The sequence below is a fragment of the Elaeis guineensis genome, chromosome 10, assembly GCF_000442705.2.
Source record: "Elaeis guineensis isolate ETL-2024a chromosome 10, EG11, whole genome shotgun sequence".
Classification (NCBI taxonomy): domain Eukaryota; kingdom Viridiplantae; phylum Streptophyta; class Magnoliopsida; order Arecales; family Arecaceae; genus Elaeis; species Elaeis guineensis.
The window spans coordinates 7668273-7683670 of NC_026002.2; the positions used below are offsets into that span (position 1 = coordinate 7668273).

Below are 15398 nucleotides of genomic sequence, written 5' to 3' on the forward strand. Positions count from 1 at the left end.
ACTTAACTCTAAAACATTAATGGATTAATCAAACTCAAGTTTAAAGAATTTGGGTGCAAGACAACCTTGCATCTCCGAGTGGATGGACAACTCTATCGGCATCTCACTTTCTCTCCCCTTAGAATATGCAATTAAATAGCAGTCATGATTGATTTTTGGAGAACATGTGTGGCGAACTTGGTGGAGATGATTCTCAGCTGAGGAGATTGTGCATCATGCATGATTTGTGGGATGGCGTATAAAAAGATATTGGAGCATCGAAACCAAGCAGATGTCATGTGTTCGTTACATGCTGCCATAATTTCTGGATGGTTGTGTCGGATTAGCCAGCACAAATGCCCATGTGCATGTATGTCCATGCACAAGCGATGGGTCACTCGCACACATGATGCATAAGGCTCAAAAATGAAGAAAATATGACATGGTCATTCTATAGGCTCTGGAAGGATTGTGCAGGATTTGCCAGCACAAGCGGCCAAATTGCAGCTGTATGTCGAATGGCTTGGCTAAGAACGAGCCTCTTCCTCTTCTGCAGGATTGTCAAGCGACTGAAGATGTTATGACCAACTCATGTTCCACATGAAATTAAAGAACGCACCTTGCATACTTACATCAGCCGAGGTAGAACAAGAGTAACCTTCCTCGAGCTCGGCTAAATTAAGATCAAAACACGAACACATTAATAATATATTTGTTACATATCACTTTACTCATAATATATAAAAATATCTATATTTGTTTACTGCAAACTAATATAATTTTAATAATAATAAATAGATTGTATTTCACCAATAATGTTAAAAACATAACCAGAAAAATTAATTCAAAATATACAGGTGAAAGCTCTAAGAACCTCAAACTCATGCTAGATCAGAAGCAACTCAAGTTGGACTGAAATCAAATCAGCTAGCTCAAGCTATGAACCTGTAACATCCCAGCCCAATTGGGCCCAAAATCAAGCTCAAAACCCAAAACCCATACAAAAAAAAAAAAAAAGAGAAGCAGAACCGGAAGAAGACTCCGATGGGAGTCTTCTTCTCCGGTGAATCCCGAATGGAAGGAGAATCCTAGGACCATCGAAGCCCTAGGGACCTCTATAAATAAGCCTCTCCCTCTCTCAAGACCCTCCATCGGTAATTTTCGAGTCCGATTCCTCTCCTTTTCTCCATAGAAACCGTAGCAACCTCTTCCCATGCTCGCCGGAAAATAGAGCCGACGACGCTGCTGAAGCATGAGGTAAACCCTTCTCCTCCTTCCTCTTTTCCTTCTCCTCCTTTCCACGGCGCTGTGCATCCCCCGCCATCAGATTGCCGAAAATCCACAAAAGATAGATGCCCTGTTTCTTGTTTTGCACGAGGTCTTTTTCTTCTCTTTTCAATCACCGACACCGCCGGTTGCGGCGTCCCATCCCGAGACTGGACCTCATCTCTCTATCCTCTTCCCTAAAGTCTTGACCGCCGTGATCGGCCAATGACCGAAAAATAAAAGAAAGGTGGATCCCTGTTTTTCAAATTCTTTAAATTTCCTGCCGGCCGAACCTCATCGCCGGCCATCCTTGGCTCCACCACCGTCTCCACCTGCTGCCGGACATTCGGCCATGCTGCCATCCCTCATCGGAGCCAAGCTGGAGCCCCCTCATCCATCCTCTGTTCGGCCCAGGGAGGCCGTGGGAAGAAGAAGGAAAAAGAAAAAGAAAAAGAAAAAGAAAAGGAAAAAGAGAAAAAGAAGAAAGAAGAAAGAAAAAAAAAGATAAAAATAAAGGAAACAAAAATAGAAAAAAAAAAAAGAAAGAAGAGAGAGAAATTTTCTCTCTCCTCTCCCTCCTTTCTCTCTTTTTCCTCTCTCCTCTCTCTACCTTCTCTCTATATTTTCTCTCTCTAGATTCTCTCTCTATTTTTTCTCTCTAGATCTTTCTCTCTTTTTGTGGATTTTATCTCTCTAGAATCTTTCTACTCTCTCTCTGACTGATCACAGACTCTAGGATAAACTTGAGATGAAAATAAGATGATCCGAGATTGCTCCAAAATTCGTGCAGTAGATCTGATCTCAGTCCGATCCGATTCGAAATTTATAACATTTGATTCATATTAAGTCATCCTGATAGGACCTCTGATGATCTCGACCATGATTGCCTCATCGAAAGGATACGAAGATTCTCTCTCCACTTTCTCTTTCTACTTTCTCTCTCTAAAATTTCCTCTCTCTTCATGGATTTTCTCTCTCTAGAAGTCTTATGGATCAGTGGAGGATCCTGATACATAGACAAGTCCTAATTTTGGTTAATCCTAAAGAGATCCTCAATCTGTGTTATTAGGATCGATTATCGGTAATTTCTCTATATATGATTCTTATATTTGATTAGGGTTATGAAGAGATGATCGTCTGCATATGATATCGAGTGGAATATTTTGTTAAAGACATTCATAAATCAAAGAAGAACATTGATTTCTATGCTTGGATCAGTCACCGGTAAAGGTAAGAATCCCTGTACATGATCATCATTATATATGTTATTTTACCATTGGTTTTATCTTATTGATTTTGCATCGTTAAATTTGAGTTCGATGAATTTGAGACACTGTTATTTATTTATGTGATTTTGAGCATGAGTATGTTATATCAATACAAATGTATCAGCGATTGATGGTATGATTATATGGGTATGACATATTTATTACACTGCAAAATTTGAATTGATTAATGAAGTCAAATATTATAATTTCATGAAAATAAAAAAAAAGAAAATTTGGTTTGGACTGCCTTGTCATGTGGAATAGCCTGCCAAGAGCTTATGCCTGGGACAGCCCCACAGACTTATGTATGGAAGAATTTGATCCAAGAAAAATTATGAATGATTTGATCCGAGAAAGATCATGAATATTTCGATCCGAGGAAGATCACAGAAATCGATCCGAATAAAAGATCGTCGCATGATCCTGTAGTCCAAAGCCAAAGCCAAAAAGAAAGGATTAAAGACGATGTGATAATGGAAGAAAATAGAAAGATAAGACATGAAACAATCGTTGAATAAAATTGTTTCACTTATTAACATATGATAATGCATCTCTTTTGATAAAACAGATAATCTATAAATGTTTGCAGTATTCTGGACAGTGAACATCGACTTTTATGTGTTATTGCTTATCTTTATTTTTAGATTATATTATTATATTGGTGTGATATGAGAATTCTTACTGGGCTGTAAAGCTCACACCCCTTCATCTTTCTTTTCTTCTCAGAGTTACAGGACGTTCATGATTGGTTATGGCTTAGATTTATGAGTGAGCAGATGGATAAATAGTGTCATAGTACCTGATCAGAGGATTGAAGAAATTTAAATTGTAATTATGCAAGTTTTATGGATTATTATTGAAATTAATTTTTATGGATGTTAAGATTTTAATGATTTATTTTGGCCTTGCATATTCTTTAGGACTTGCTCTAAGAAGTGTGCAGCCATCACTTATCCGATCCGGATGTTAGATTCGGAGCGTGACAGAACCATTATAAAACAAGTTGAGATTGAGCTATGCTTGGCTCGCTCGAGGTCAGCCTGAAATCAAACAATTGGACCCGGCTGAAATCATCACAAGAATAGGTGAAAAACATTAAACACCTTCTTGCCAAAAAAAAAAGAACATTAAACACTTACATTTGGGAACAAAATCTAGCAGTGCTAATATTATCATGCTCTTTTCCTCTCCAAGCCAAAAATGTGTCTAAAACACTATCATGAACTTCCTAGAAGCCAACTCCATTTGTTGTAGGAAGAAGCTTAAGTCAAGGAGAAGGTTCATTTCCACAGCAGAAATGGTCAACAACATTTCGTTCATTACACAATGGATGATTTCCAGCTATGATATCGAGACACCGAAGAGCAAAATTCCACCAAAAAAAGACAACCAAACTGGCAGGCCGGACAAATCTTCTGTTAGATCTTGTAAGAATACATATTTGAAATGGCCAAAATCCTCTCACTTCATATTTGAACTTCATAATTTATAGTCTGAACTTTGTTCATATCCACGCATCATTGATAAAAATCTGTTCCCGACATCATTCTTTATGATAGAACCAATTTATTCCTTATCTTGCTCCTTGAGACTGACAACCAAGTTGCTTTCCACCAAAAACAAATGGATTCCACCTGATCCTGTTAGCTTGAACAGAGTTACTGTAAAACTAGGCTAGATGCGCAAGTCGCATGATTATCGCTATACAATATGTTTAATTGAAGATTGCAGGAGCGGAAAGCCTGAAGCAAGACTTTTTGTGTCTAGAATAGCATTTTCTTCAAGTAAATTGATAAGGCACATGGGAAAACATCTCCAGGTTATTTGCTTGTTTTGCTAATTATTTGACTCAAAATGGACAGTCACTTGAATCAAAGCTTGTCTTCTTCCATCTACATCTGCCTATAAAGCGGGACAACCTACAGCAGCATGGCAAAAGCTTCTAGCTCCTACAAAATATCCAATTGTCATGTATCATCAAGCATCTGAAATGAATGAGAGCCCTGGGACCTGCTTGTCCAATAGTCATGCACTATCAAGCACCTAAAAATAAAAGAGAGGTCCAGCCTCGCCTGTCCATCTGCCTTCCCACCCTCATCATTTCTGCACTGTAACAGACAAAACATTATTTTTCAAAAATGAATGTTCGACATCGCATACAGAGTATGAGTCTGTCATTCACCTACCGATTTCACCCCCTCTTCTAAATGAAGATCCCATATTCAAAATCAGGAAGGTGTTTCCCCAAGTATTTGATATGGATAATTCTTGCATCATCTCTTTAAAATGATTGGTTGTGATCCCTCCATTCTTGAAAAAAAAGAAAAAAAATCATACTTGTAGGGTGCTAGATCATCGGCAATCTAATAAGCGACAGTAGAAATGACTATGAAATTTAAGCTCTAATATAGCCAATCTGTGTCAAAAATTTACTCTCTAACATTGCAATGCCTACTAATCTTCCAAAAAACTTGCAAGTGTAATTTTTTTTTAGATCATATACTTTTCAATGTTTTAAGGGGGGAAAAAATGAAGAAATGCAAAATGTTGGAATAACTTAACCGTGTTACTAAAGTTGGCCCATTGTTTCGGCTGAAACTCTGGAACTGACACTAGCTTTGGATCAGTTCCAGCTATAACATATTTTTCAGATCTGGAGTTTGGAATGAAACTTCAAATTATGGACTATGGCACCTATGTGATAATTTAACAGTATCAAATGTGTCGTTTGTTAGAAGCCCTCAACTCATCCACCAGTGTTTTCAAGCATATTCAAATGTCAAGTATTTAGCATTTCTGTTTCTGTGGTTCACCAAAAATGAAGAGCACTTATGTTATTGTTTATTTGGTTGGCACACTTTTTTGTTTAGACTCTGGAGAACTTAAGTTGCTGTTTGAAGATCACTTTATAGTTGAGATCAACCTATATCCGATTGTCCTAGTTCTTATTAAGGAACATGCCTGCATGTCCAAGTTGTCTATAATGGTTAATTTCTCAATTATAATGCAAGGACTTTGGCCATGCTAAGAATATGACCATTCCATTGATACCTCAATGCAATTAGAGTTGTTTTTGATCTCTCCAGTACACATCTATGCTGGGGAACTTGAGGTTATATCATCAGGAGATATTTCATTTTGCCACTAGATGGCTATGTTTTCTTCGATATACTACATGATAAAATCAAGTTTCTTTTTCGTACTTGTAGAATGGAAATCTAGCTGAGATTAAACCTACAGTTAAGACTCATATTTTTGGAAGCAGAAAAAGAACACATATTTGTGTAACACAGTGCATGAATATTTTTGCTGAATGGGCATAAAAAATGCCAAAAATAGCTAAACAACCATCTGCTCCCTTTCATAATTTTTTCTGCATTTTTCATCATGTTTCTAATCCAGACATAAAACAAACATCATGGATCAGACCCTAATCATTCCTTTCATACGTTCGATAAGGAAACCTCCCGCATAGCTCACCTTCACTGAAAACTTAGATCTGAAGATAAATTCCAGCCATACATAGGTTTAGTCCTGGCATGCTCAAGCCCCATGAACCGTGAACTTTTCCCTTCCCCCGAGCACTTCTACATCACATATCTTTTACCCAAACAAAAAATTGACATATATCATATAACAACCCAAAAATCCTAAGAGATCAAACCAAAAAATTGGATCCAGGTCTAATTGTCACCCGTTCAGATTAGGTTGCTTTTGATAAACATTCAGCCCAACTTGTAATTCCAAACTCAACATGAAGATTAAACATGTTAACATTAAAGGATTGAATATAATTATTATTGCTATGGCCATTATCCATAATTCTCAATTTTAAACAACCATTTTTTGAGTTATCAATTTCAACACAACCTATCCAAAATTTCTAAATGGCTCAAGTATGGGCATGAAATCCAGAACTTGCTATCTGGTCAGCTCAACATCCCCACTTCTCCCACTTTTTCTTTCAACCAATCAAACAATTCAATTCTCTTAGAGTTCAAATATTTTTACCTCAGAAAGCACCAAGAAAGATTGCCTACAAACAGCATTTCCCCATCTATAGTAGTCAACATGTATGGATATACATCACAACTTATGAAACTTCTTGAGGTGAGCTCTTTGTGAGTTGGTGCAGTATCTTCTGAAAGAAAATGCTAGGAAAATTTAGAAGGCTGACCAAGGGAAAGAGAGCCTTAAATTGTTAATGACAGAGTTAAAACTCATGCTACCATGAGCTACTGCTCTTAGATTACTGTCTCCTGACACAACCATCAAATTAAAGAACTTCCTGACTAACTGGGATAAAACTGGAGGCATATCTCCTGCACTTTGAACAGAATTTAGTGTACTACATTTTCAGGATCAAAGACACAACTTTCATAGTGCCTTCGAGTTGCAGGACCATTCAAAAACTTCATCTGCAGGATAAGTGCAACATTACTAATGTTACACACTACTAATTTGATGGAGCCCCTGACGACTGGGTGTACCATAGGGCCAGTTGGTAATCCATGGTATCTGGCATCAAATTGTGGACCCTGAACAGAAAATTAACAGAACAATGGCACAGATCAACAAAATCTTTCTTTTACTCCATTCCAGAATAGGTTATCTGGAAGAAATAACATCAAACTCCGGAATTTTGTCATTTTCTTGAAGTTGATTGCAATGGCTATCAGAACTAAAGTACCTATATCTCTACCATGATGTTCCTAAAAAACACATATAATTTATTGAAAAAAGTGCTTCTAAGAAACTTGGAAAGCAAAGTAATTATCCGCTAAGTACCTTGTACTTCTAGCAGTCATTGTGGTATCACTATGTAACTTGATGAAGTATTAGCTAATATAATATGATGGACCAGCGAACCACTTAGAGACGATCCTCTGATAATCAAGTTGCATTATTACTAGAAGCAGACTATGGCATCTTTTGTTTGGTTCCACCATCTCACTAATCAGCAGCAAGCCACTGCTGTCGAGAAAAGAACAAGGGAAACAAAATTAAAATGAAAATAAAGCAACAAAAGTTGCAGAATGTAAAAGAATGATACAACAAGAATATTATTCACTTCTCTGCATTAGAGGCTTGCCAAACTGATGGTCTCGTCTCCATTTTGCAGCCTGAATTATAAATTCTTATTCCTAGCATGAAATTCATCAAAAGTACATGACAGATCCGTCTGTATAATGACATGGAAAATGGAAAAGCTATGACAGAGATATTTCTTCACTGCTTCTTATCTCACACTTCCAGAAATAACTATAAACCATTCAAATGAACCACAGGCATCAATAATTTATGAATAACATTTTTAAGAATGCATAGTTCACCCTTCTCAGAATCACATCATGTAACTATCCAAATTAGCAGTCTAATTCCCAATTTTTTGCACTAATGGATGCTGATAACCAAAAATATAAGTATTCATTTCTCTCTATCCACCGAACATTTGTATTTTTCTTAAAATAATTTCAAATGGTCAGTGAACATGCAGATAAAATGAAAGAGACATCCAGTTGATCCAAAATCTTAGACATGAATGCTCCAAGGATATGCCATATGACCATATGAGCAAAAAGACTCTGCAATTCAAAATTATGAGCTCCATCAACACAAGTTGACATCTACCCTCTATAGACCATGAACTATCAATTACCTGCAACTCAGATAAATGCTAGCATAAATAGAGTGCTGCAAAAGAGCTACACAGAATCCAATAAGCAAACCATGCAAGAATAAGTAGCAAAATCAATTTCAGCTGAAATCTTTCAGCCTTCTCTTTAACATGTCCATTGACTTCTTCCGAGCATTTTGCTTTGCACCGCGGTTCGAGAGGCTCCCGAATAGTCTATCTGGTGAATCCTTGAATTTCTCACAAATAGTGGCCACCTTTTTGTAGTCCAAAGCACCATAGTTTTTCTGCCTTATTACAGGATTCATGAAGTTCTCTGGCTGATTGCTTAGTAGAAGGTTAACCAACTGCCTGGCTTCTACCAAACAATCTCTAAAACTGGTTGCTTTCTTCAACTCGCTCAATCCTGTGCTTTCAAACCTCTCATCTGCAAATGATTCTAGCATCTTGAGGTCATTGTCGATGCCCATCACAGCACTAATAGTGAATCTTTTCACATTCTCACTAAGGAAAGCTGACACAATAGAGTCAGAGATGTGACCCAGTGTACCAACTCCAATCTTGTACATGGACTCTAAAGACAAAATCTGCAGAGCGGAGGACACTATGCTATCAAGGTAGACAAGGACCTCATTGATATAATCATTTGCATGTTCCGGTGCATCATCAGCTGTCCAATTGACATTGCTCATGAGTGCCATAAACTCATCCAACTTGGAGTTCACCAAGTTCAACAGTGCATTATAGGCAACAATCTGTGAGGCCTTTAGAACAGTCTTAGCAGTCAAACCAGAATGAGGCCTTTCAACCATACGTACAGGGATGCCACAGAGTTGGGCAGCCTGCAAGAGAAAAAAATCACAAGCACGCTCAAGAACAGCTATATTGGCTGCAATTTGCATTGCCTGTGAAGCGACTAAGTTCCCACTGTGGATCATGTTCAGCAAAGCACCATTCAACACATCAATCAAGAGCTTGTCTAGATACTTTTTTACAACATCATAGAAGTTCATGCGACCTCCATATGATAAGTAGCTGACTGAGTCCTCGATGAAGGAGCGCACAATACGACAAACATCGGGAACAGATGAAGAGAAGCTTGCCACATATGGGAAAGCTGGCATTATATCTGAAGACTGAATATGGAATGACAAGACATTCATGTCATACTCATATTCCTTTTTCATGACCATCTGTTCAAAAGTGTCATTAGCAAGGATGTCAGCTATTTGCTTCCGGCATTCGTTGAGGAGAAGCTCATGGTATTTGTCCCTGCTGTTATCCAGAACCTCCATCAGAGGTGTTACCCTGTATCCATACCGTGTAAGGGTTGCCCCCAAAAGAGTGACAAAGTCTTTGATAAGTAGAAGGTGGCTTGCAGCATCCATGTGAGAGAATTGATCCTCTAGAACAGATGTCATCTTGGCAACAGCTGTATCCCATATTGTCTCAACCTGACTCTCTGACAACAATCCCCCTGCTGTCCGTAGAACCCGATCCTCTACAATGAAATACCCAGCAATCTGTGTGAAGAAGGGTTGATGGGATTCAAGAAAGGCCTGTGCCACTGAAATCTGCAAATCCAAATTCAGCTGCATCAGCCGATTCTTGCAGTAGTAATCACGGAACTTCTCCTCAATGCCAAGACAAGTGTGGATGTGATGTGCTCGGTATACAGGTGTAAGATCAAATTCTAGCACTGAATCTTCATCAATATGCTTGACATCTAAGGTGTACACACAATCACCAACCCCCGAACGGCTCTGCTCTTCAGCTTCTCTTTGGCGAGAACGCATGTCCTCCTCTCTTTTACGGGCCGAGGCAGCCTGTCCTATAGCCAACTGCCCTATCTCCTTTGCCATGCCCCTAATATACACGAGCCAGTCATTGAATTCACAACAAACTTTCTTCTCAATATACAACTTTATTGCTGGTATGTGCTTCTCAATAACCTTTCGGAAAGCCTTGACCGGAATATTTTGCAAGGTCCCCTTCTCAATCAAGCCCAAAGTCTTCAGTGCAGGGTAAAACCGGCCCTCTGATATGTGCCAGTTGCACGTCAGGCATAGATTTGAGACCTGCACACAGATCTTCAATGTCTGCAAGGCCTCGGTAACATTTTTCTTGATTGAATAGAGCTCAAGGAGCTCCTCAAGCTTCAACAAAAGAGCACTTGCCACTTCTTGAAGCCGAAAATTCTCGCTGGATAGCATGCTTTTTAACTCATCAGCATCAACCAACACACCACGTAGCTCATCAACAGCAAGAATGAATTCCTCATAGTGAAGCTTGCAGAGCTCCTCTATCTCAACTTCCTTCTTCTTGGCAATGGTTCTGAGTTGGTGCGTGAGAGCCTCCGGCTTCCCCAATTCAAAAGCATGGCGAACAATGGGACCCAAATCCTCGCCATTTGTGATTGCAGTAACCAGGCCTATGTCAATTCCTTTATCCCCATTTTCTGCCAAAGTTTTCTTCTTGGGTATGGCACTCATTGTCCAGATTAAACTACAAAAGAAAGCATACACAGATCATTTAAATGAAACAAATGCCTAGTAATTTTTCTATAAAAAAAAAAAAAAAACACCCAGAAAGAGAAAAATTTTGAAAATTTTACCTAAAAGGTGATACTTAAAGGAGATTTCCTAGTCACTATCATAATTGGATTATCGTGATACAAACAACAGAAGAAAAAAACAATGGGCCCATGAAATTGTTCATACAACTAAGCATTCTATGTCAGCATTAACACAGAAAACTCTTTTCTTGACAAGATTTTTCACAATGATGCAAACTTCTTTCTTCCTCCAAGTAAATCGATATATCAGAAGAAGAAAAACTACGAAAATAAGATCTACGGCACCAAGAAATTGTGTTTTTCATTTCTCAAAATTATGTTGCTTCATGCATAATTTTAGAATATTAACTTCATTTATTACCAAACAAAAGACACTAACCACCCAACCATCCTCCATAAAAAAAAAAAAATATATATATATATATAGCAAAAAAATCAAAAAGGAAAAGCCACCACTGATTGAGCTCAGCTATAAGTTGAAGGCAAATGAAATGAATCCGCAGCAAAACACAAACTGTTTTAAGAACAAACACATTCAGAACACTCAAAGAATCCAAAGATCAAGAAACAAGCATAAAAAAATTTTAAACAAAAAAACATCTACTCACAGACGAACGCGGCGAGCTCCAGTGACTTGGCGAAGAAGAGGAAGAGAGGGAATCTTGCTTTTATTCTTAAGGGCGAAGGGAAATTGAGAAAAAGGAGCCCCTTATAACCCCTGGTCTGGTCTCCTCTCTCTCTGCTTTATTTCTTTTTATTTAAAAAATTAATATATTCTGCACCCTCTCTGCTGCCGTCTCGTTGGTTCCTCCGATTTTAACGAGGCCCGTTAATGGGTCCTTTTGGACTGCTTCCTCTCCCGTGTCCGCTTCTACAAGCACCCACGAGAAAACCCAATAACAAACCCAACGAAATGCAAATGAGAGTTTGGATTCTTCACCGTACACGATTTGCAATACTATAACACCCTGGCCAGCTTCTATATCATCTAACACCGTATATTTTATATGCCCTACATCATTTAGGACCAGAAAATATGGCGACCACCCAAGATTGTACAACTCTCTTCACTATAAACAATGCATCATGGATCATGGGTTATGCAAATGGATCGGGTGGAGGACTGGTCATGATCGATCAGATGAATCTGATCAGGCGATGAACTCAAGCTTGAACAAGAATAGCATGCTATGAATGTCAAGATCGATCGAGTGTCAGGATCAACCCGATAAACGTGGCTAGACTTGGTGCTATCATCGATGAACTCAAGCTTGAACAAGAGTAGCATGGTACGGGTTATCTAATTTAATCACTGATATGGGTAGAAAATTTTTTTTTCAGTTAAAATTGATGCACAAGGAAGCTGAACTTGTTCTAACCTTGATGCTAGCTGACCCGAGCTAAAAAATTTTCAAAATCCACGTGAACAAGGAAAGACTAACAACCTGATTCTTCTTCTTTTTTATGGTATTTCAACATCTGCTTATAAATAGAGGCCTACATGAGATTCTCACGCTCATTCCTTTCCATCTATTTCTGATTTGAGAGCCAGAGAATTTTTATTCAGAGATGAGACTTGTTCTATACGTTCAGCCGTCGTTCTCTTACAGTTGTTGTCTAAATCCAGCTAAGTCAATCCGAACCAAAAAGTTGTAGGAACAATCACAAAAAGAGAGTTGCTCATCCAACCTATGAAATCTGCTCACCAATTGCAAATTTGGATAGATTTTTTATGTTAGAGATATGTCCAACAAACCGACTCTATGGATCACTTTTGTAAGTTAGAGTATATCCATTGATTAGATTGACTCATGATTCCAACCATACGCCAACTCGTAGGATGCATGCACCCCAAAAGCCACATCCTTTTTGTTTTTTGATACAGACGGACGGTCATATCAATCTAGTACGAGAGCAGTCCAAAAAAAACCACATCCTTTCGATCATAGTAAGAATCCTAGTACCACGCAGGGCATTATATACTTTTTATCCATTGCGTATATAAGGTGTAAAAATAATTATTTATTTAAAAATAATAAGCTATTACTATTTAAATATGAAAATGATTAACAAAATTATTTTATACATCTTTGGCGATGAAAATATTAATTGTTTACATAAGATATTAAACCAGATGAATGTAATTAAAATACAATGAACGAGAATAAGTTTAACTTATTTAATAAAAATTTTTATACATGATTAAGTATTTGTGTATGCACTTGTAAAGTAAAGCTTCACATAAATAATCATCTTTTGTTTATTTTGCTCACATTTACTATTCTTCTCTTTGAACCAAAAATTTACAGTAGATTATTCGAGCAATAAAAACGTACCATAATGATAAAATAATGATAAAAATTAATTATTATTAGTGCACATAGAATTAATACAAAGATATGGATTAAAAAATTATTATATTCATGTATAACAAGGCCCCATATTAGCTTATGAGCTCATGTATTAAATCCAAACATTTGTACTATGTTAATGAAGCTTTGTGACGTATAGTTGATCTAACCTTGCTACAACCACTCCTAACGTTAATAAATAAATCCCATACATCAATGCCTTCCTTTATAACAAAAAAAAAAAAAAAAGAATGCACATCCTGCAGTTGGTTGTGTCCATCAAAATAATAAATTACTTTGTTATTGGATTTGGAGACTATAAATCATATTGTTCATGGTAGCTTGAAAGTGTACCATACATGCTAAACGCAAAAAATTTTGGCATCAAGAAGAGGGACTGCGAAATGCCAGTCTCCATTCATTCTTTAATTAATGACCTAGAAAATAAAAGTAGGAAACTAAAATAAAGTGTATATTTACCGGATTTCCTACAAAGTCATGATGGAAATATATCCATCTATTTAAAGCCATTGCTTTTGGAATATCAATATAGGCTTCTCAATAGTCAATAAATCATGCTGAAGTGTCCAATTTTAGTAACTACCCAATTTAGTAGCTTTCCATTGGCAACTGGGACATATGAAATATAAGATATAGCCACTTATTCACATTTTCACTATTTATCTGACAAAAAATATTTTTTTATTAACAATAATTTTTATAATAAAAATATTTAAAATAATATATTTTTATTTTGAAATTGACTAAATTCTTTGTGCATCATAGGCGTGTAGAAAATTTAACGTGGAGTGCACCACCTCATCCGATTGATCTACATAGTCATCAATTTTCAATGCGTATTTAATGTCTACATATCGATTTTTTATTTAAAAATTTTATATGACGAAAATATCTTTACTTTTAAAAATATTATGATATTCTATGTCCATATTATGACATTCTGCATCCATGATATGCACAGGATGTTATAATTTTTTTTAAAATATAGAATATTTTCGTCATTCAAAATTTTCAAACGAAAAAGTCATCTTATAAGCATTAAATGTACTTTGAAAAGTTGTTGGATAAAAATACTCCTATCATGATATCTTAAGTCATATTATGACATCCTAGGCTATATTACGTCACAGGATATTATAATTTTTTTCAAAAAATTAGGTATTTTCGTCATATAAAATTTTTAAACAAAAAATCGATCTGCAGACATTAAATACGCGTTGAAAAATGATGACACGTAGACAAGTGAATAAGACAATGCACTCCACGTCGGATTTCCTACACCGCCCGCGTGCACAAAGAATTTCTCTTTGAGATCGATGACATAGTCCCTGGCTGTAATCCTACGACATTCTTGCTCACATCCAATTCAAATAGGATGGGATGCTCAATCAGATTCTTGCTTATCCGCTGCGGACTTCACTCGGATGCAAGATCAACAACTTGACGGATAATATATTTATTTTTATTTTTAACGACTGTTTTCTATTATAACAGCTTATATATGTTTAATATTATATGGTAAAACAAAAGCTTAACATCGCTTGCACTCTAACAAGAAACTTCCGTTATATCGATAAGATAAGCAACTACACGGTGAAAAAAATAGTTTCCCCCATCCCCACCCGAACCAAAGTCCACGCTACAATAAGGAAAAGCGAAGGAATATTCTTTTCCTACTTTTGGTATGATTGCTTCGTTTACTAGGAAGAGAATATATATTACCCATAGATTATCCACATCTTCAGCATTTATTTTTATAATTATATTCTTCCTCTCAAAAAATATATAAAGTTTAGCTAATCTATTGTATCAAAAGATTTCCCATTTTAATGGTTAATATACGCATGTATACTGGTTAACAATAAATTCATTAATCCATGAAGAAATTAATAAACATTTTCATAATAAAATCATAAATGAATAATAACAGATACCCAAAACTATTGCAAACGAAAGCAGTTGCAAATGACTAGCTAGCTAGGACATTTATACTTCATTTAATGATTATAACATTTATATTGAAAGTAATCAATTAATAATTAATCACTGGTGCAGTAAAATTTTACTAATAGTTTAAACCACCTTGTTTCACAAGCAAAGTCGAGGGCGACTCTTTGCTGCTCAACAAATAGCCTTGATATAATAGCTAATTGATTCGTTATTGCTTCCAACAAATCTCGCTAGTGTCTCTCTCATCCATATGAAATCCAACCAAGCTGTGCCAAGGACTAGCTAAGGGGTGCACTGGCCCTATTTATGGGACCTACTCTTCAAAGCCATGATCTCTAAGGAGGCTAGAGCCA

The 15398-nt window shown here is 36.8% G+C and overlaps 1 protein-coding gene across 1 annotated transcript; it reads right to left on the reverse strand.

The window, feature by feature from the left end:
* Positions 1-8168: 8168 nt before the first annotated feature.
* On the reverse strand, positions 8169-11529 carry LOC105053429 (exocyst complex component SEC15A). Its single transcript, XM_019853071.3, has 2 exons — positions 11332-11529; positions 8169-10653 (listed from the first exon to the last, which is right to left on the reverse strand). The coding sequence occupies exon 2, from the start codon at positions 10638-10640 to the stop codon at positions 8271-8273; it is 2370 nt and encodes a 789-aa protein (XP_019708630.1). The 5' UTR covers positions 10641-10653; positions 11332-11529; the 3' UTR covers positions 8169-8270.
* Positions 11530-15398: the final 3869 nt, after the last annotated feature.

Excerpts from the sequence above, each read along its gene's own strand:
- LOC105053429 (XM_019853071.3), bottom strand. The coding sequence starts at position 10,640 with ATGAGTGCCATACCCAAGAAGAAAACTTTGGCAGAAAATGGGGATAAA.